This window comes from Porites lutea, chromosome 4 (genome assembly GCF_958299795.1).
Source record: "Porites lutea chromosome 4, jaPorLute2.1, whole genome shotgun sequence".
Taxonomy (NCBI): domain Eukaryota; kingdom Metazoa; phylum Cnidaria; class Anthozoa; order Scleractinia; family Poritidae; genus Porites; species Porites lutea.
The window spans coordinates 3,401,276-3,424,197 of NC_133204.1; the positions used below are offsets into that span (position 1 = coordinate 3,401,276).

The 22,922-nt window shown below is 39.3% G+C and overlaps 1 protein-coding gene across 1 annotated transcript; it reads right to left on the minus strand.

The window, feature by feature from the left end:
- Positions 1 to 9,846: 9,846 nt before the first annotated feature.
- Positions 9,847 to 22,920, minus strand: LOC140933987 (uncharacterized). Its single transcript, XM_073383675.1, has 13 exons — positions 22,780 to 22,920; positions 21,207 to 21,260; positions 20,343 to 20,481; positions 19,595 to 19,669; positions 18,321 to 18,433; positions 17,775 to 17,918; positions 17,079 to 17,258; positions 16,621 to 16,676; positions 15,155 to 15,253; positions 14,529 to 14,602; positions 14,026 to 14,189; positions 12,759 to 12,845; positions 9,847 to 10,627 (listed from the first exon to the last, which is right to left on the minus strand). Exons 1-13 carry the CDS (start codon positions 22,855 to 22,857, stop codon positions 10,541 to 10,543), a joined length of 1,350 nt encoding a protein of 449 aa, XP_073239776.1. The 5' UTR covers positions 22,858 to 22,920; the 3' UTR covers positions 9,847 to 10,540.
- Between the last annotated feature and the right edge of the window lie 2 nt (positions 22,921 to 22,922).

Genomic DNA, 22,922 nt, shown 5'->3' on the forward strand with positions numbered 1-22,922 from the left:
TATTACTTAGCTTATTTACTGGAATAAACTTCGTATTGCGCCTTTTTGAAACATTTTATCCCGAGGAAAGACCACTGTACTCGCAGACTGACCTTAAAAAAGTGTAAAAGTGACTTTTTTGTTTAACTTTTATTAAAACTTATCGACACTCTAGGTACCTTTGCTTTCTATTTTGAATTCCCCATTTTCACATTGCCTGCATACAAAGCGTTGTTAACACCACTGACATTTTGCATAACAGTCGTCCCAAGAGAAATAGAAGATAATGTTTACAGTGTTTATGCAAAAATTTGGGTAGCCTGCATAACAGACGCTTTATATGAGCCAAGCGACGCGAACGCTGCATTTTGCGCGAAGCGCGAGACGAGGAGAGGAGAAAAAAAAATAAAGCGCCTGCGTTTCGTTTATCTCGAAATGTTCCAGGGATAAAAGAAAAACAAAAGAAATGTTTAAATTTATTGCTTAAGAGGAAAGATGTTCTTGGATTGCTTCCAACTAGGTTAGAAAAAAGCCTGACTCATAAGCTCGTGACCTTGGAATTTGTTTGAACATAGTCACGTTTAGAGGAGACTGGTTATGAAAAGCGGCAAACATCAATGATAAAAACAACAGTGCTGCAGTTTATGTTGGAAGCACCCTGAAAGTGCACAATCCTTTGTTTTCTGTTGGCAAATTGTTACGGAATAAATTAATGCAACGTTTTTATTGGTCAATACAATCAAAATGATAGGAATTCTTTTGAACGTTGTGCACTTTCAGGCCCACAAAAACATATAACAAAGGAGTCTGACGGGTTTCATAACCATTCCACTCAATTAACTATGGTTTGAACTACACGTTTTCCCTCTTATCTTTCCTGCCGCTGTGTTTGAACATAACTAAACTTTGACTGAGCAAATCTTACTTTTGCCGCACTGAGTCTTGCATTATTGAAGGTGATTTTGCCCTCGAAGTTATTTCCTGTGTGTTATGCTGTTGTCGGTGTTTCCGGTAGCCAGAAAGGAGACAATTTTTGAGTAATGGATCGTGTTTTCATGGGTCCGCCATCAGCCAATACTTGTGGGCGTAGGTGGGCGGAAGAGCCAGAACAATGGACTGGCAATAGGCGCTTTATTTTTTTGTGCTCTCCTCGTCTCGCGCTTCGCATTCTTTTCGCGCTCAAATATTTTAAGCATTTTTCTGTATATCTGAGTTGGGATAACTCCGTAATCTTTTAACTTTTGAATTTTTACCTTTTACAAATTAAAGATTTTAGAGAATTATTAATTCACTTTATGATAAACTCATTTTATTTTTTTTGTCAAGCTAAAGACGTGACACTTAAATAAAGTTGTTATGTTATGTTATATGTTATGTTATGCTTCGCCCAAAATGCCGCGTTCGCGTCGCTCGGCTCATAAAGCGCCTGTTATGCAGTCTATGCAGGCTAAAATTTGGAGGGGTTAACAACAAGCATATATTCCTAGACTTTCACTCAACTAAACAGGGACTGCCATTGGTTGATTCTTGGTCACATGGCCTTGACTAAAATCAAATGTATCCCGATCGTGATACATTAAGCAATGTACCCCGCTCGGGATACATTGCAGCACGTGATCAAAGCATGGTGGAAAGTGGCGTGACAAAAGGCGGGAAAAATACTGCCAGGTCCTGTCAGTTTTCTTTTTCGTGAATGAACACAACAACACAAACACGAAGCCTCAAGCTAAAAAGCAACGATTTAAAAAGTTATCCAAGAAGTTCCCAGAAGAAAAACAGCAGCTAGTAGAGGAAAATGATGCAGATAATGTAGGGAAGGTACTTTGTAAATCATTCATTCAGCGGTTTTGAGAATTAAATTTGTGTTGCTATAAGTACCGAGTCGACTGTTTTGGTTCGCTCCGGTTATTCTCTCGTTGCTGTTGAAGTGAAAGTCTAGGAATATAACAATATACACTTAATGTCAGATCCCGAGGGAAACAGTTAGTTTTGTTTTCCCTCGAGTCCCGATGTTTCCCTCGACTTCGTCTCGGGAAACATCAGGACTCTTGGGAAAACAAAACTAACTGTTTCCCTCGGGATCTGACATTAAGTGTATATTATACGTAATGAAAATGGTGAGTCAGTAGAAATCCGGATTCCACTCGCATTCACCATCTAACCGACTTTCGAATCCTTTTCCAGACCGCCTAGCACAAGGTCTTTGAGAAATGAATAGAGGCTAAGGGTGATGTTACACGAGACGATTCCCAACGACGATTTTTAGCGCAACACAGCGTTGTAGCAACATTGTTGGGACACTGTTTCGAGTGGACACAACATTGTTCCAATATTGCAACGCTGTGTTGCTCTAAGATCGTCGTTGCGAATCGTCCCGTGTAACAACTGTTCTATCGTAAATTGTAATAACGTCGTAAAATGTAATCATCTGTCATAAATTGTAATAGCAGTTGTCCAGAATTGTAATAACCAAGCTATTGTAAATTGTAATAACACGCCGTCGTAATTTGTAATAAGCCTAGCTGTCGTGAATTGTAATAACAATCAATCAATCAATCAATCAATTTGTCTGTGTGTCTTCTTCTCTTGCTGCCTTCAAAATTGCACTAAAAACTGTTTAACTGGATAGTGGATGCTGTTCTTTTTGTGACCAATGTTAAATTCTGAAATTACCTGCACATAAATGTATATTTTTATCTATAACGTTTAATTTTTATGTATCTATTTATTTCACCTATTGATGTACTTTCATTATTTTTTAGATTTATTTTCTTCGGAGATATTAGCAATTTTTGCTATCAACAAATTCGAAGTTAAATAAAGTCTTTGATTGATTGATTGATTGATTGATTGATGACAATTTTCGACAACGTCTAGTTAATACAATTTACGATAGCTTGCTTATTGCAATTCTCGACAATACAAAGTATTGTTATTTCAATTTACGACAGGTATTAACAACAAAAACAACAAAACAACAAATTTTATTGAAAATTGGAAAATAACTAATTACATTACTTTCCCACCCGCAAATAGCTTATGAACTAATCGAGGCGGGGGGAGCTGAACACAATTTACAAAACAAGATTTATATATAGATGGACTAAATAACAGTGAAGACACTACAATACAGTAAATAGAATTTAAACTAACATAAAACAAGGCATGTACATAACGATTACGAAGAGAGGCTAACCTAAAGTATTAAATAACTTAATAAGACGTTGAAACTTTAGATGTGAGATCGTTATTTTCTCTCCTACAACTTACGACGACTATTATTACAATTTACGACAGGTATTACAATTCACGACCGAACAAACATCACATTTAGGGAGCTTAACTGCATCAACGACAGCGACGGCTACGAAAACGTCACTTAAAAAGTGGATTCGCGCTGCCTCAAACTTTATGGCGCTCACGGCTCCATCTCCAAAAATTTGGCAAATGTTCGTTGGCAAATTTTTGTGGAGTTGAATTCTAAAGGACTGTATCAAAGTTTAGGAAAAGTACAAGAAAGTTGTTTTTTTGTGTGTTCCCATCCTCGACAAAACGTGAAATTAGGCATTTTCGCGATGTAGTCGTGCAACGACGGCTTAGAAATGTACAAAAACGCGTGATCCAAGTTCAAAATTGTTTTTTTTTTACACTTTAAACCAACTGTTTTTTTCCCGTTCTCGTTGCTCCCTTTTAAGCAACAAAAACGGAGACTGCTACGAAAACGTCCCTTAAAAAGTGAAGTCGCGCTGTTTCAAACTTAATCGCCATCCTGGGGATGAATTCTAACAGGCTGTATCGATTGTTTTGCCAATCCAAACCTACTGTTTTTTGCCGTCCTCGTTCACGTCAGCGTCGTCGTTGCTTAAGCTCCCAGGGAACCACACCACACAGAATATAACTCTGGTTGTTTACCATTTACAAAATGTTTGCAGAAATCCAGTTGCAAACTAAATGGAACACACCTTTTTGGGTCGTTCCAGCGGAAAATTTCCGGGGGTAACGGAACACCTAAAAACACACTAGTACTGTGAAAAGGTAGTCCTGTTTTTCCGGACGGAATGTTCCAAACGGAGATTCGTAGTTCCGTTTCTTCAAAGCCATATTTGTACCAGTCCCAGGCCCAAGCGGCCGTTTCTCGGTAAACGGAACTGATTTGTACATGTGGTAATCGCAATTCCCGGACGAAATTTACCAGTCTTAAATTATGCATAACATTTGACCCAAACTGGGAACCAACCGGTTTGCCCATGCAAATGACAAACAACCAACATTTCTAGGTTGATGTTTCCTTAACGTCATCCTAAAGAAACTGGCATGAAGTAGTTGACGCGAGAAGGACCCCGGAAATGTGGTTGTGCCATGTGCCACCAGAATTCCGCGTGGCGTCACAACGCTATTTCCAGACGCTTCTTGTCGTTAATAGTCACGTTCTCTAATGAAGAATATACCTTACTGTTAGAATTCAACTTTTCTAGAAAAAATTATGAGTTACTGGTACTATATATATGTACAGATACCGTATAGATTGATGTTACGCTGCCAGCCTAGCAATGAAGTACTAACTTTGTCATTTTTAGGGTATATACAATTCCAAGTATTAAAAAAGTGACGAAACTTCTCGAGTTGTCCTTAGCAACGTAAATATTTGTTTCAAACACTGTCGTTTATTTCCTTTAGTATTTTCTTGTCACTAGCGGAAAAGAGGAGAACCGGCTATGTACAGATAACGGACATGTACTCCACAGGAAACGATTCGAAACGACGATTTCAAGCGCAGCACATCGTCGCAATGTTGGAACAATGTTGCAACCATTCAAAACGATTTTGCAACCGTGTTGTAATGCTATGTTGCACTAAAAATCGTCGTTTTGAGTCGCGAGTAACATCACCTTAAAGTCCCTAAGAGAAAATGGGAAACCTATCCACGCCCACCCGAACGTACGGGACTGGCAGGGAGGTACTAAGCAGACTCTAGGGGGGATTGGGGTGGGGAATCCAAGACATGTAGGAGGCGTTTGTCTTGGCGAAGCGTTAGCCAGTTCACCTAGCAAAGCCAATGGAGTTTTGCCAATGGAGTTTTGCCAATGTTAGAAAAGATATTGAAATTCCGTTCGTTTGACTGACGACAAAAAAAAAAAATTTGAACAGTTGAACCCAGACCACATTGGAGGGAGGTAAGTGCTCTCACCGCTGCGACACCCTTGCTCCCCAAGGGTGAATTAGTAAAGTCCTTAAGAAATCAATTCGAATAGGCCACTTCCGAGTTCCAAAAACTCTCACTTTCAAAATGAGGCTAGGTGCACAACCTTTCTTGTGAAAATGAGTTTATTTGCATGAGAAGGAAAAATGATTTCCATATCAAAGGCTGAGCACCTACCCTCGTTTTGAGAGAGAGGCCCGGGAGAACTCGAAAATGGCTTATTAGTTATCTACCTTAGCGTATGAAGAAATAAATTTAACATAGAGAAAGTCTTTTCAGTGCTGTAAAAAATTGTCTTTTATCGGGTTCTTCCACTAGATTAGCCTTTTATTGAAAACTCACTCACTCGAAGCCGGCATCGCTCATTACTCCCTATTTACATATCACTATTGTTGTTATTTAATATCTGTATCATCTATAAAACTGAGCTGAGTTAAATAAATTACCTTGTGTTGTCTTGTCCTACCTTGAATTTTTAGACTGCGACAGAAAGAACTGGCAAGTATGCGATTCCGAATGATGGTTACATTCCGGAGCAAAGCAATGCGTGTTCGTGACCTTTGTGGCCTTTCATTGTGGGGATCGACCACCTACTCACACATAAATTTCTCCATAAAATCGCACGTACAGCTTCAAACGTTTGCATCGAGCACAACAGTGGAGTCCATAAACCATTGTTTTTTTCATTCTTTGGAATAGAAAGTCCTATATGTCGAGATTATTTAGTGAACACAGGGGCAGATCTAGGGGGAGGGTACAGGGGGTGCGCACCCCCTCCCCCCTCCCCCGAGATGACCTGTGGTTTTCTAATACAACTGGTATTCTGCGAAAAAAAGAACTATGTGGTTTTGGTGTTGAAGTAGAGCGAGAGACGAGTGCACCCCCTCCTAAAAAAAGTCCTGGATCCGCCCCTGGAACAATAGAAACCGCAATTAACAATGGCGTCCGTATTGCAGCCTGGTTTTGTTTAGACCCAGAAAAATGGTTGTCATGACAGCGTGACTTCACACTTTAGTACTCTATTGAATAAATTAGCGATCAATATTTCATAACTTACATTACGTCAAGAATGCACCCTACATACGTAATTAGTGAATTTCAACGGATAGGAAAAATATATACTGAACACAGGCAGGCTGTAGAACCTGTAGACCGTCGTATTTTGCAGAGGTGACTTGCAGAATTACAAATTCCATCAAGTTATGCCTTTGTCTCACGCAGCGGAAATAATCCTGTGCATTCTTTATGCCATTATATTCATCGCTAACATTGTAGGAAATGTATTCGTATGTGCGATCGTGCTTAAAACTAAGAAGTTGCAGAACTTTACTAATATTCTGATAGTCAACATGGCTGTTGGAGATGTCATCGTTGGAGTGATCGGTGTGATGCATATAATTCTGGAAGTTTTGGTTCTCATCAGTTCAGGAAACGAATTCGCTCTTCTTTGCGGAGTCTTAAATGGAATCGTGTTGTTTAGTGCGTCAATTTCCATCTATACCATGGCCGTGTTGGCTTACGATCGATATCTAAGCGTCGTTAAACCCATGGAAAGGCGGACACGACTTACAAAAGGTAAACTCAAATACATTTTTGCAGTCATATGGGCTTTCTCATTTACCATTCTCGTTCCATGTTTGTATTTTATCCAAAACTACGAGTTTAGAACAGAACAGACAGAACAACTTATCTGTTGGAATACGCTACCGCAGAGAGAATTTCCTCTTGCCTACAGGATAACTCTTTTCACGCTAATGTATTTCATACCGATGTTTATAACTCTATATTTTTTTGGAAAAATCTTCATTCATCTTTGGATGCGTAAACACGACGAAAAAAGTCCTTCAACAAACCAAGTGCTTCTACAATCGCGGAAGCGAGTTGCAAAAATCCTTGGCAGTGTTATTCTGCTTTTCAATATATGTTGGCTTCCATGGTTTGTTTTCTGTTCCTTTGGGGTACTCGAGCATTCTCAAGTACTGGAATCAGGCCTGGCGCTTTTGGCTGTTAGTCATTCCACTGTGAACCCTTTCGTGTACTCGTTTCAAAGTAGTAATTTCCGACGGCACATTCGAAGAATTACGAAAAGGAAACACTGGGTGAACAATGAGAAACAACTCAGAAACTTAGCAGCGAAAAACTCAGCGGAAACAAATTGCGCTCAATAAGGCATTTGACACGCATCTCTGATATTACTTAGCTTATTTACTGGAATAAACTTCATATTGCGCCTTTTTGAAACATTTTACATATAGCCACAGCGAACATTTTATCCCGAGGAAAGACCACCGTACTCGCAGACTGACCTTAAAAAAGCGTAAAATTGACTTTTTTTGTTTAACTTTTATTAAAACTTATCGACCCTTTAGGTACCTTTGCTTTCTATTTTGAATTCACCATTTTCACATTGCCCGCAAAAAACGTGTGATCCAAGTCCAAAATTGTTTTTTTTTTACACTTCAAAACCAATTGTTTTTTTTTCCCGTTCTCGTTGCTCCCTTTTAAGCAACAAAAACGGCGACTGCTACGAAAACGTCACTTAAAAAGTGAAGTCGCGCTGTTTCAAACTTAATCGCGCTTATTCCATCTCGTTCAATTTGTCAAATTTTTGGCATTTTTTTTCTGGAGATGAATTCTAACAGGCTGTATCGATTGTTTTGCCAATCTAAACCTATTGTTTTTTTGCCGTCCTCGCGTCAGCCTCACGTCAGCGTCGTCGTTGCTTAAGCTCCCAGGGAACCACACCACACAGAATATAACTCTGGTTGTTTACCGTTTACAAAAAGTTTCCAGAAATTCGTTTGGAAACTAAATGGAACACACCTTTTTGGGTCGTTCTAGCAGAAAATTTCCGGGGGTAACGGAACATCTGAAAACACACTAGTACTGTGAAAAGGTAGTCCTGTTTTTCCGGACGGAATGTTCCAAACGGAGATTCGTGGTTCCGTTTCTTCAAAGCCATATTTGTACCAGTCCCAGGCCTAAGCGGCCGTTTTTCGGTAAACGGAACTGATTTGTACATGTGGTAATCGCGATTCCCGGACGAAATTTACCAGTCTTGAATTATGCATAACATTTGCATCAAACTGGGAGCCAACCGGTTTGCCCATGCAAATGACAAACAACCAACATTTCTAGGTTGAGGTTTCCTTAACGTCATCCTAAAGAAACTGGCATGAAGTAGTTGACGCGAGAACTTGGACCCCGGAAATGTTGTTGTGCCATGTGCCTCAAGAATTCCGCGTGTCACAACGCTATTTCCAGAAGCTTCTTGTCGTTAATAGTCACGTTCTCTAATGAAGAATATACCTTACTGTTAGAATTCAACTTTTCTAGAAATGACGAAACTTCTCGAAACTTCTCGAATTGACCTTAGCAACGTAAATATTTGTTTCAAACACTGTCGTTTATTTCCTTTAGTATTTTCTTGTCACCAGCGGAAAAAAGGAGAACCGGCTATGTACATATAAGACAGGAAACCAAATAGCAATACAATTCGAGTTCGTGCGTAATGATACTAGGGACCTCAAGATCCAAAGACGCGACCGCAACGAGAACGTCGCTTGAAAAGTGAATTAACGTTCTTTTAGTCTTTAAAACGACTCTCCGACTTACTTTGTCAAATCTTGACGAACCCTCCTGAAGTTGAAGTCCAAGGGACCATATCCAAGTTCAGAGAGACAAATAAAGTTTCGTCATTGCTTCTTTACATTCTCCATTAAACGTGAAATGAGGCATTTTCACGTCGTAGTAATGCAAAAGCGGCAAAGAAATGTGAAAGGCGTGACGCACGTGCGAAGTTGCTGTCTTGCTTATTAAACCCATTCTTTGTTTTTTTTGTTCGTTCTCGTTGCCGTCGCGTTGTTGCCGATCTTAACACGAGACGATTCGAAACGACGAATTCAAGCGCAGCACATCGTCGCAATGTTGGAACAATGTTGCAACCATTCAAAACGATGTTGCAACAGTGTTGTAATACTATGTTGCACTAAAAATCGTCGTTGTGAATCGTCGCGAGTAACATCACCTTAAAGTCCCTAAGAGAAAATGGGAAACCTATCCACGCCCACCCGAACGTACGGGACTGGCAGGGAGGTACTAAGCAGACTCTTGGGGGATGGTGGTGGGGAATCCAAGACATGTAGGTGGAGTTTGTCTTGGCGAAGCGTTAGCCAGTTCACCTAGCGGAAGCCAATGGAGTTTTGCCAATGTTAGAAAAGATATTGAAATTCCGTTCGTTTGACTGACGACAAAAAAAAACTTTGAACAGTTGAACCCAGACAATATTGGAGGGAGGTAAGTGCTCTCACCACTGCGACACCCTTGCTCCCCAAGGGTGAATTAGTAAAGTCCTTAAGAAATCAATTCGAATAGGCCACTTCCGAGTTCCAAAAACTCTCACTTTCAAAATGAGGCTAGGTGCACAACCTTTCTTGTGAAAATGAGTTTTATTTGCATGAGAATGAAAAATGATTTCCATATCAAAGGCTGAGCACCTACCCTCGTTTTGAAACAGAGGCCTGGGAGAACTCGAAAATGGCCTATTAGTTATCTACCTTAGCGCATGAAGAAATAAATTAAACGTAGAGAACGTCTTTTCAGTGCTGTGAAAAATTGTCTTTTATTGGGTTATTCCACTACATTAGCCTTTTATATACGATGATCAAAACTCACTCATTCAGGAGCCCATCACTCATGACTCTCTATTTACATATCACTATTGTTGTTATTTAATATCTGTATCATCTATAAAACTGAGCTGAGTTAAATAAATTATCTTGTCGTGTCTTGTCCTACCTTGAATTTTTAGACTGCGACAAGAATTTTTCTTCAACTCCCGTCTCGCGCCCTTAGTCGCGCGCGTGGCTATTTCTTCTCAGTACTCGTTGACCAGATTCCGGACAAAGAAACGTCAGCAGAACAAGGTTTTGGGGCCAAATCGCCGAGTGACTGCTCTCCAGCGAAACGTCCCTAGCGGCGAGGAACGAGGAGTGATTGCTGTAGAATTGTTTTCCTGCTTCTAAGCTGCGGGTAGCGGGCACCGCATACATGACTAACCCAGTAAATATAGGGTGAAATTTACGAATTGCCAGTCAGTCACACATACGCCCTTGCTATCCAAAAAAGTCGGCTCTTTGGTTTGGATTTAACTAAGGGAGCATAAAGCTTCACCCCTAGGTTTTCTTGATTAAACTTAAATCTCTTGAGGAACTGAAGAACCTCTGAATACTCTGTCCATTTTATCAAGATTCAGCAGGAGTTCCAGTATTCATTACTTAAAAGAAATTAACAGTGAGCAGGACGAAACATTCCCAATGCGATGTTTCCTCGTCAGCGAAAAAAAATGATGCACTGAAGCTGCTATCTTTGACTGTGACTTGTAGTTACACCTGCCATCTCCAGGATTGCTTTGTCTGGATTCTCATCCCACCTTCCGGGGCGTTTGACCTACAAATATTCAAGAGTATTTTTCTTGTTATGAATATCTATATTACGGTACTACAGATTAAGATCCCTGGGTACCAGTGACTTTTCATGTGCGGTTTCCGGTTTCGGTCAAGTCCTTTTTCGTGTCTCCGGCCGGGCCGACCCCGAAGCATCTCTTATGTCCGCACTCAATCGCCTCACGCGAGAGAAAACCTCTGGTACCCAGGGTAGATCTACATGTGCAATAGTCTGGCAAAACAGCAGTTTCTCCCCCTTCTTCGCCGCTAGGGACATATTCCGCGGAGGAACGACGTTATCCTCGCGAAACGTCCTCTGCTGCAAAGAGCGAGGAGAAACGGCTGTTTTCGCAAGCTACATGTGCAATCAAAACAATAAAAGACTGTACAAGCATAGCGATCAAAGTTTGCTATCTTGCTATCTCTGCAGGCATTGCTTTTTAACTCGTATATGCAGAGAGCAATGAATAAGGTCTTGCTGTATTCAGTGATTTGGGTGCGATTTCTAATATAAGGTACAAAGTTTACATGTTGTACAGACTGCACATGTGATGGGCTTGCCACCGAATTTTGTACTTCATCAAGATTGGCTTAAAAGCGGTCAACATTACGTTTCATGTACGAATGGCTCGTCACGAAATTTTAACTGACGCTATTTTTGAAAAAAGAGAGCTCACCACACCGAGCGCAGGGTGATCTATAACGAACACACAAAATAATGCACCAAAGAGAATTAAAAGCTTTCAAATCCTCTTTACTAAAATAGGGAACGATGGTGTTCATTTAACACGTAACACTTCATTGCCGCATGGCTGCCAGGAATCGTTGTACCGTAGTTTGATGTTTGAACCGCTTTGCAACTAAACATCTCCGCATTTACGAGCTGGCCAATTAAAAGCAGGAAGGACAAACAACTGTAGGACTGTTTAATACTTCTTGATAGTAGTCTGATTAGCTGGCGGGATTGTTATGCGCAGGGTACACACTAAGGCGTTTTCGTTTGGAAACGCATGCATTTCGATCCGTTTTAATAGGCCTTCCGTCCACAATAATACGCTCACGGTTTTCATCGAAAACTCATCGATATGAAAACGCTCTTGAAGGTGGATCAAAACGAAAGCGCATACATATTGTACTAGTGGGCGGTCGAAAACGTTGCAGGCGCGTGTGTTTATAGCGTGCGCACAGAGTTCAACTTACGTCACAAAGTGCAATTCGATCGTTTTCTAACGTTTAGTGTGGACAGTCGAAAACGCATCAAAATGGAAGTGTGGACACCAATCGATCGATGACAACGAAAACGCAAACTTTTGAATACCCATTAGTGTGGACAGGGCCTACAACAAGAGCACTCGCCTCCCTTGGGGAGTGTGTGTGTGTGTGTGTGTGTGGGGGGGGGGGGGGGGGGTGGGAGGTAGGCACTCCGGGTTTCAAGTGACATGTCTTGTCTTGTCTTGAATGATCGAATGGGGGTAAAAATCAAACCCCCAAAAAATCCCCAGGGCCTCAAACACACCCCCTCCCCTGCCATCCCCCAAAAATCCCTGGACCAAAATTTAACCATCAAAAAATCCCATGCCAAATTTCCGAGCCATAAACATTTCCAGAAGGCATTGAATGATACAACACGAAAAACAGAAACATTAGTAATGGAAGTTTGTGTTTGTTTATCCATCACATCATCTGGAGTAAGAACCTTTTTTGCATATGGCGGTCATTGTAACAATGTTCGAGACACCCAAGAACATATTCTATTAACCGGTTTTATATAATGCGTTAAATATTAAAACACTCGCAAAACAAGTTTGGCTTTACTTTATTCGTGGAACAGCGCAGCCGGGATACGCGGGAACTATCACGAATCTTCAAATTGTTTTGAATACCCACAAAACTCGCTACTTAAATCAAGCTGCCCAAAAATTTCCCACCCAAAACAATCCCGAAATCAAAAATTTCAATCCCCCAAAAATCCTTCGATCATCCCTGTCACTTGAAACGCGGAGTCACTCCCCCGGGACTCTCCTGCTAATCCCGCAGGCCGCTACACAGGCTACTTGAAAGGCGGTCGCGTCATACAATTTCAAAACTTTACTGCAATCTCATCAAATTTGCGGGCAAGACACATATTGATTAACCTTTTGTAACTTTTCAGCTTGTTTCCGTTCCCATTGCTGCTGTTTTTCTTGTTTTTCTTTCACTACTTGACCTCCACATCCCCATACCTAACAACATGTTAAAAAAGGCCATGTCAAAAATACAGAAAACTTAGAAATACTGTGAAGCCCCGTTAATACGGATACTGACGAGACATACCTTAGTGTCCGTATTATAACCGGGTTAAATTTTAGAGAAAATATATGCGCTTTTTTTTCGTCAGGACAAACGAAACTGTCCGTTATATACGGATATCTGAGTTAAGCAGGTGTCTGAAGAGCGGAGTTCTACTGCACTAAAATTCAGGATAGATTCACCTAGCAACCTTTGTGACATTACATCCCTAATGAAAAGGTCCCCGCCAAATCTCCACTAAAATAGTGCGTATAATGACGAAGAGAAGGGTATGTAGAGGTGGAAGTGTTGTAAGTCTTAAATATGAAAATATAATTAGGTTAGTTAATAACCTGATCAATAAGGAAATCATTCACTGCGAAGAGAACTTTTTTCATCGAGGTACTTTGCAGGAAACCCCGAGCGGGAAATCCCGGGTGAGCAAAATAGGCCCATCTTGCCCACTTCAGGGGCGGATCTAGGGGGAGGGTACAGGGAGTGCGCATCCCCCCTCCCTTCCGAGATGACCTGCGGATTTCTAATACAACTGGTATTCTGTATTAATACTTGTTTACGTCACCAGTCGGTCACTCCATTCCTTAGGGGTGCAACGCCCCCCCCCCCCCCCATCCTAAGAAAAATCCTGGTTACGCCCCTAGACTTGAGCAATAACTTTGATTTATATATGCGTTATTGACCAAGCGTGAGGTCAACATGGTTAGATATTGGCTGCGGAGTTCCTTTCTGCGTTTTTATTCACCGAGCAAAAACGCTTTAGATACTTTTTCTACATCCTATTTGCATGGTAAGAATCGATGATAGTCAAGTCAAGTCAAGTCAATTTTTATTTAAACTCACACAGAATAATTATAATTAATACAAATTAGTGCTTTAAAATATAAAATCGAGAGATTGTGCAGGGAAAGAGAATTTCAATCGTAGGTTCATTGTGCAGAGTTTGGGACACCTAAATAGTTCGTGGAACTAATCGAGTAGGTGACCCAAACAAGAATATGAGTAGAAGGAATATAGATACAAAATAGGTGTTTTAGATAAGAAGTATTACTTCATTAATTAAATAGTAGTTAAGATAATATAATCGTAAAACATTAGGAATCAAAGCCGTTTACTCACCTCGATTCTTTTTACTGTCTGCGGGGACAAATCCGCTAGATAATGGAGTTTAGCAGAAGTCAAACCAGTGTCCAAACTAACACAGGGTCTTGATGTTTGGCCCAGTACAATGCCAGATGGTAAACCTCTTGCCCGCTCGTTGAAAAATATCAAATTTGGACCCGCTAATATAAAACAAACAAACAAACAAAAAAACATCTTAGGCTGTAATACCCTGGAGAAATGAAAAACAAAGGTTATGCAAAATTTTGGGGGGCAAATAAGGTGCATTATGGGAAATGAGGGAGTGGCGTATAATAGCGCCTTTGAAGTTAAGGTCGCTATCGACTCAGTGTCAATGACACAAGCAGGTATTGAGTTCCATGGAACCACCACAAGCCGTGAAAAAGCCCACAGGAAGATTACTGTCTGAACGAAAATTATTCTTCTTGTAATTCAGGAAGTGACGTTAAATGTATTTCTTTAGGTAGGAAAACGCCAAAAGATAAATTTCTTGTTCTTACCTCTTAATACCCGAAACTTGGGTCTTATTTGTACGATCCTACAGTCTGAGTTACCCCAGCTAGAAGATGACTCTCTAAACAACAAACATTGATAAACAAATGACTGAGCTGGGATACCAGGACAGGATAAGATACAGGCAATCGATTATTCTTCAAATTTGTTATAAAGCTAATTTAAAAATCATGTAGACTACAAAGCAGCGGGTGGAGCCTCGCGCCTTGAAAACCGATTTTGAGAAAAAAAAGCCTGACCGTTTTGCAGTCTGAAAATTACCGTTTTATCAGGTTTAAGCCAGCAACACTGTTTTAAGGATTGTTGCTGTTATTCCATGCCATCCAATTTGTCAAATGTTGCAATTTTTTCCGGAGTCAAATTCTAAAGGACTGCACCTCAGATTAAAAAAGGAATGAAAAAAAGCGTTGTCTGCTGTTCACGTCGTTGTCGTGCAACCGCCGCAAAGAATTGCACAAAAAACCGTGAAGAACGAAAAAAGTTTAGTTTTGCTAATCTAAACCAATTGCTTTCTTGCCCTTTTCAATGCGTCGCCTTCATCTTTGCATCATCCGGGAACACTACCAAGTGTAAAGATTTGTAGAAGTCAGAGCAAAGGCAGCAACAATTTTACCTCCATTCCACATCCACTGCTACCACCAGCAGTTCGTCCTTTTCTATCCTTAAAAGGGTCACAGTAGGCCCACGATATGCCATACAGTGGTGCTTGAATCTACAACGGTACAAAGCATTATTAGTTATTAGACGAAAGAGACTCAAGCATAAAAATCACTCACGCCACTGTGGCACCGTTTAGTTTTGGCCACATTATAATAATACTGTACTTTATTGACTAAGTCTCCTTGTCCTCATACTTTTTACCCAGCCTCCTCCTCGGGCGCTTCGTTTTTCGCAAGGTGGAGGCGAGCGACTGGTGATGAACTGCAAGGGACCATGGGAAGGGTACAGACAGCAGGCATATTTTCATCGAGAGAGAGACGTCTGGGTACGAGGCAGCTTTTTACCAGTACAAACATAGATACTGTTGTACACTGTTTACAGTTAGCCATTACGACACCTGAAGGAGGATCACGAGGTTATCCCTAGATCTCTCCTTACAGATAACCCACCCAACCCAGGAAAGGTTGACCACACCACCGGGGTCTACGTCCCCTACTCTTTTGGAACAGTGGTGTGGGTTCTTTTACGTCCCACAAGAATCAGATAAGTGAAAGTACCGTGAGACAGGAACTACGGCTTTTCATCCTTATCAGAGAAGACTAGAAAGTCTAACCCTTTGCAGATATCATTACAAAGACAGCACTTTCTTCTCAGCTGTTTAAAGACCCTGGGTTCGACCTCCCGCTCAGCAGAACGACGCTCTCCCAGCTGAGCTAACCGGGCGGCGGTATGGCCTCAACTTCATATCAGTCAATAAAAATACAAAAATACACATTCAGCTACAGTGGAACTTAATTTATTTAATGCAACCACCTTTGAGCTATAAAATCCTCATTGTAATATCGAGGTAGTCATTTAATGGGGTCTTCAAAAAATAAAATGATTCAGTATTTTTTTTACGTTTAGATCGAAAGAACATGATTGTAGTTACAAGGTGCACGTATAAACGAGATGGTACTAACTATATCCACTGTAGTTTGAGCAAACAAGCTTGGTCAATAACTAAAGCATACAGCGTATTTACGGTAGATAGCAACTTCAAATTCATTCATTTAGAAACAAAAAATAGTTACAGTTAAGGCCCGGTTTACGGACACCCGCTTAATAAGGGCACCATGTTAACACTTTCTATGGCCCCCTTAGGGTGGATTTCCACTGTCGCGTAATTTTTACGTGCGTACGCGCGTAAAAATTAAAGTTGACTTCTCAAATAAAATAGAGGCAATGTTTGAAAGGTCGCACGTAAAAGTAAAAGTTGAACCTCGCTCAACTTCACGTTTAAGCTCAACACTAAATATAATTATCTTGTCTCTATCTTATATATACACGAGTAAAATTTACGTGCGTGTACACGCACGTGACTGTACTATCAAGTTACCTCACAGTTGTTTTAAAAATGTACAAATAATGAAATTACACCTGTTTAAACTCTGTCCATGTTCCTGGCTGTCATACAGCAGCCTCCATTCCTTGCACTGAAACGCACATACATGTAACAAGTCATGTTGTGAAAGGTGACTTGAAACTTTGGGAATACAAAACAATTCAAAAACAAAAAAATACAAATACAAAGTATCTTAAATCTGATACAACGTGGATGGATTTTTAGCTCCGATGTCTCCGGAAAATATAACAGAAAACTAGTGTAACAGATTGAAACCCATCGGCAACAGCACTGCAGACAGTTTTGAAACGATTTGCTATGAAAACACTCAGAATAAGGGGCACCAAAGGTGAAAAAAAAGCACGGTGACCCCATCTTTTTATTGTCCTATGTATGGTAGTCAGTTGTGCTGGGTTAAAATAAAATCTGGATAGTACATTACCTTTTTGAGGTATCTAACAACATTATTAACTGTACACAGACAAAACCCTACCATTTCCAGTGGCTTCTTTGCATCTGAAGTGATCTTCTGCTGCTCTGCTGAGTTGGAACTTTGAGTTACATTACCAATGAAACAAGAAGGAAGAATAGTAGAAAGAATCCAAAGGGTTTCTGTGTTTAGAAGTGATTGGCTATCAAGTTGCTCTTTGACACAAGGACTGCCATGAAATCCCTATGAAATGATATGACCGAGGGAAAAACAGCAAATGTGATCAGACTGACCAAATCAACCACAATGTATTTTCCTTACTTTCAACTCCGCTGCCGTAACCCAAAGACTAATCATTTGACTTTCAGTGTTCATGCTGCAAAAACTGTCGGTAGCACCCTTGCAAACTCCAGGGAAATAGATACTAGAACAGTCAAGAGTTTATTGGAAACAGTTACTGCATATGAAAAAATATATATTAGACATTAAAAAACACAGTATAGCTGCTGTTAGTAACTTACTACTATTTAAACAGATTTTAAACTGACAATTAATTTCCAACTGAGATCAAGTTGATCACATTAGAAAAATTCAACTCCTTTGATTGCTGGTTCAATTTTGGAATGCAGAACTTTAATTTGAGACACATTTTTCATATTTTTAAAATTAGCACTTCATTTATAGCAGCTTTCAATTTAGTTTTTGAGACCAGTCACCTCTTTGGGGGTCATAGATCTAGGACTCAGCCAGTTTAAGTACCTGCGGGACAGTACCAGGTGAATGTCCTCTATACAGCAACATTTTTATCATCCAGAAGTGAATTCCATCAAACACTCTTGGACAGTTTTGTTTAGCCCATCTACAGAATCTGTCACAATCTATGTGAGTGCCTTCCTCACCCATCTATAAAATTAATGCAAAAAGGGGTTAAAAGAAGTAATTTAAAATTCAGTCAGCAAAGACATAAAATATGCTAAAGTGGACCCTCTTGGACACCTGACCAGCTCAAATGTCAGCCATTGTTTTCTTACCAAAACAAATTCTTTATTTTTCCAATTTCTAATGGTGGCAGGCACCTACAATGTGTACTGACTGACATGATAAGGGGTGTTCACTGACATCAAGATCCTGAAAATTGGAAAAGCTTGATTTGATTTCAAATTTTGGTGGCATTAAAGTGGGATTCAGAACATTGTTTTGTGTTAAATCCTTTAAGCCTTTTAGTAATTATTAAACTTTTTGCCACTGGGCCTAATGGGTTTAATAACAATGATGAAACTGATCAACTGATTTACTTCAACTCACAATAGATCGTGCCCACACATCTGCTATTGTCTCTGTTTCAGGCTTTGGACCTTGAATGGTGGTGGCGAGAGCCACAGCGAAAGATCTTGAGATATGAAACATTTCCACCACATCTGAATTACAAAATAACAAGCAATAAGTTGAAGGGCTTTGAGGAAAATAGTGGCCCTACTTATGGCTTCAGATCACTGCTAGACTCCTCCCAAATTGCCCTTTATTTACTTATGAAACAGAAGAAATATTTTACATTGTTAATTCATTCAAAATATTTTGCCCTTTCTGATTGGCTCCTACCAATCACTTGGTTAACTCTTCATCACCAGCTGACGCTCACCATATTTGGAAGAATTGATGCGAGCAATATACCATCAATTTGATGGTATCTATTATTGTTACCCCATCAATCAAGCTCACTACCAGGCATGGCAACCTAGCTGCTTATTTACTAAGTGAACTAAAAAATATGGTGTTTATGGCTATCTGAAGATGAAATAGCTGAATTTGTGAATAAATCTGAATGGAACAAATGCAAGAATAAGGAAAAAAATATTGCTTGATGGATGTTACCTACTTTTAATTCGAGGAGTACCGTATTTATTTGATTTAACGCTGCAGAGTTTATTTGAGGGCGGCACTTATTTCAAAATCCTTTTTTTTTAATCACTGACAACAGTTATTGTAAATCATTTGTAATAATATTATGTAACTTAAAGGTTGTAATGTCTCCCTTATTTCGCTGAGATAGCATGATATCGTAAATGTCTGGATGGTGTAAATTATCAAGTTATACCAAGGCTTTTCTTTTTATCCTTGAGTAAATTCCACATTCTTCTGATAAGATGCAGTATTTACCGGTATTCAAGGGTGGCGTTTATTGGTAATTTTGCTTTCATCTACGGCATTTGATCGAGGGAGCCATTTATTCAAGGGCGGCATTTAATTGAATAAATATAGTATGTGGAAGAAAAACAAAAAGTGCTTTGTTCTACTGAGAGGATCATGTACAGTTTCATATCTTTGTGTCAACACGTAGTTCAAAATATGATTCATCTCATCATTTCCATTCGAAAGCTTTTGTATGATGTGAAGAATCCTATCTCAGAGAGGCTGTTATCAGCTGAGGTGGATAACATTCTGCTCAATCTGCATAATCTTTCACATCATTCAATAAATAATGTTCGATTAACTTAAGGGGCTTATTCCATGCCCACTCACTTCTTAAAATTGGCCAGTGATGTTATTAATAAAAAGAAAGTACAAACTGAGAGACGTACCTGTGAAAGACATGGTTGGTTCCCCATCACAGAAAATGGCAAAGTATAATTCCAACTTCCCCTCAACAGAGACCCCTGTGGATACAAGAATTTACAGGAAATAAACAAGTGGTAAATGTTAACAGATTGATAGTCTAGGACTCCTTGGCCAGAGTTAATATGAGGTTTGACACATGTACAGCACAAAACAAACAAGAATAGAAAGCTTCTCTATTTTCAGCTTCAACTTCAACTTTATTGAACAAATATTATTTTGTAAATACACAACACAAAGAGACTGGTCCGCAAGTAGCATAATTTGCTAATTTGAAAAAGAACAGCACTACAACATTACAATGAGAATAACTAATATTTACTAAACTGACAAAAGAAGACTTAATTACTTACACAAATTTTGGTACATGTAGTTTACATAAGTTAAGACACAGTACCATTACAAGTTCAGTTTCATTTAGTAAGTTTGAATGAAACAACTTAAGTTCTATTTGTGTTTTTAGAGCAGAGGTAATTTGGGAAATATCTTCCTCTTGATCTTGTTTCAATTGCCTTTTTATCATTAAAATAAAATATACAGTGGGTAAACTTGTTAACTTATGCTCAGAGTTAACAAATTATAGGAAAACTTGCGGAGCTGCTCGTCTGCACGTCCAACCACCTTAAGTGCTATATATGCTCACTGTCAGCATGAAAGCATACTGGAAAGTTTCCCTTTTGATGCATGTATATTTGTCTTACAGTGAGTTACTACCTTTCTCCAAGAATTTTTCAAATCCAGCTACAAATTCAGCTTTTGTCAGCTCCACAGCATTCCTGATGGATCCTCCAGTTGAGGAAATGTATGAAAAGAGCAACTCATCAAAATCATCTACCTTTGATCGGAAGTAGTTCTAGAAATTATAGCAAAGAAAGAGAAATACCATTGAATGAGCAAGCCCCACATGCTAGGTTATTCCATCTCTTGTTGGTATGTAAGTACAGAGCAAAACCTTTTATTCCATTACAATCACTCAAGGATCATAGGAATTTGAGCATTACACAGATTGACAAGATAAGGTAGTGATATGAACAACATGGTGATAAGGAGGGGTCCCACTGTACTGCACAACCTAATTAATATATCACTAAATGTAAATGGCTGACTGCAAATGGAGGCCAGATATTAACTTCTTACATTTGTATGTTACATGTAAATCGTTGCACTGTGCACATTTGGCAAACCTAAACCCCTGTAAAAAAATTTTCACTGAAATATTAGTCCTGTATTATGGATCTTAACAGAGTTGCATTACTGGTAGTTTTAAAATATGTACCTGTAAATCAAATCAGTATTTTCACCAAGAATTCTATTTGCAGGAGAAAGGTGTAAATATGTTACAGGAGAATATTTTGAAAGAGGCTCGATGTCTGAATAAAAGATAGCCATAGGTCACTGAACATTTGCCAGAGAATTTTGTGTAGTTAATGAAGAATTCTCTGATCTCCAATGTCTAATGAACACCCTGCAAAAACTGGGGTATGGTAACCTAATCTTGTGACAGTTAAATAATATTGAAACTATCAATGAAAGAAATCTATAGGAATTCTCCAAAATTACAAATGTGCATGCACGTACCTGAAACGTTTCCTTTTTCAAGGTCAAAATCCTGTCTTTAACTTCTGCAAGCTCCTTTATTGTATTGGTTTTAAAGAGAGAGAATGCAGTGAAAAATTCACATATGAGAACCAAGAATTCTGGACAACAAGCTGACATGTTCTGTTACAGTGGTAGAATAGAGAGTGATTTGTATAATATTATATAATGCTTAATTTTAGCCTGGAAGTAAGAATAATTTTACTACATGTATTTACAGTTTCTTATAAGTGGGTGTTTACTAACAGTATTTGAAATCATACCCAAATATTATTACTGCCTTAAAACTTTATTGATAACTTGGCTGTCAATGTACCACTCAGTTTAAGAACACACAAGAACCTGATATATGTAAATGCACCCTTGACATAATGATATCACTTTCAAACTTTCCAGGCAATTTTACTAATAATGGCAGAATGCTTCACAAAAAATGCACATTTTGTACAGTTAAACACAGTCAAGTTATTGATGCTTTAGAAATAGAATGAGTGAGCATACATAGCAAAAAAGTGATATTTGTAACACTAAACAAGTGCATAATATATATTGTGCTGATCAATTTGGAACTTCAAAATTTTCCCCTCCTCCCAGGCATTTCCCCCCACCCCCACCGCCCCCCCCCCCCCCGGGCATTTAAACCTTTTTAAGTCAGGCCTGGTCAAGTTCCCTTTACATTAGCCCAATGTAATAGTCAAATGCCCTTCCCAAAGTAAAAAGGTTAAGTTGCAGATTTTGAATTCAAAAAACAAACTTTGTGTTTACTATCATGGCGTGCTAGGATGTAAGGATTATAGTTTGGGACGTCTAAAAGTAAGTACGGGATTATACAAATTCGCAGTCATAATATACTTTGAATTAAGAAGGGAGTGACATTAGGGTCATGGTAAAAAAATGCACACAAGTCAATTAGTTTTTGAAGTCCTTGTCGAACAAGCCATTCATTTTTTAAATTTGCAGTTTCAAATTCCCCACCCTACCCCAGGTCAAATTCTCGACTCTTCTGGCATGAGTAATGGTCAAGTGTCGGTGGTTTCTCGGGCGGATGTTGATGTATTGAATTGATTGGCACATTATAGGGGCCAACAAATTTAATGTTTAGAAGTGGAAGGGAGAGTGCCAGCTATAAATTTAACTTCCCTACATGTGCAGACCCCCTCTTAAGACATTATTATTACAGTTTGCTTTGTCTCTGTGGAAAGAAAGTCCTTATATTTTCTTTAAATTCTCAGTGTCCGTATTAACGGGGTTAAACTGCACTACATAAACATGTATTCAGTCACTTCATGACATACTGGTTCTCCTTCACCGTACCAGAAAGAACTATACATGCCATGTACATGGATAGATCTGATGCTAAGCTTAAATACTAAATAATCCACTTTTTCAAAAAAAGCACTTTGTATATTACGAATACAGAATTTAAAGAATATTACAAGGTTGACCTAGTAAGCTTAAGCGTCACGTTTGGATAAAAATAAATTCCATCACGGACAAAACACAGCTGACTTCATACGTCGACACAGCAGTGCTTTCTCGGGAATATTTTGCTCACCTCATACAAGCTTGAAAGTTTTTCATAATGAACGGATCTTTGAACTGGTTCTTGATGACTAGCCTGCTTGTTCCCCATCTGTTCTGGGCTGTGAAATCATTGATAAAAACTCAAAACATGTCACCAAAATTATCCTTCTCCAT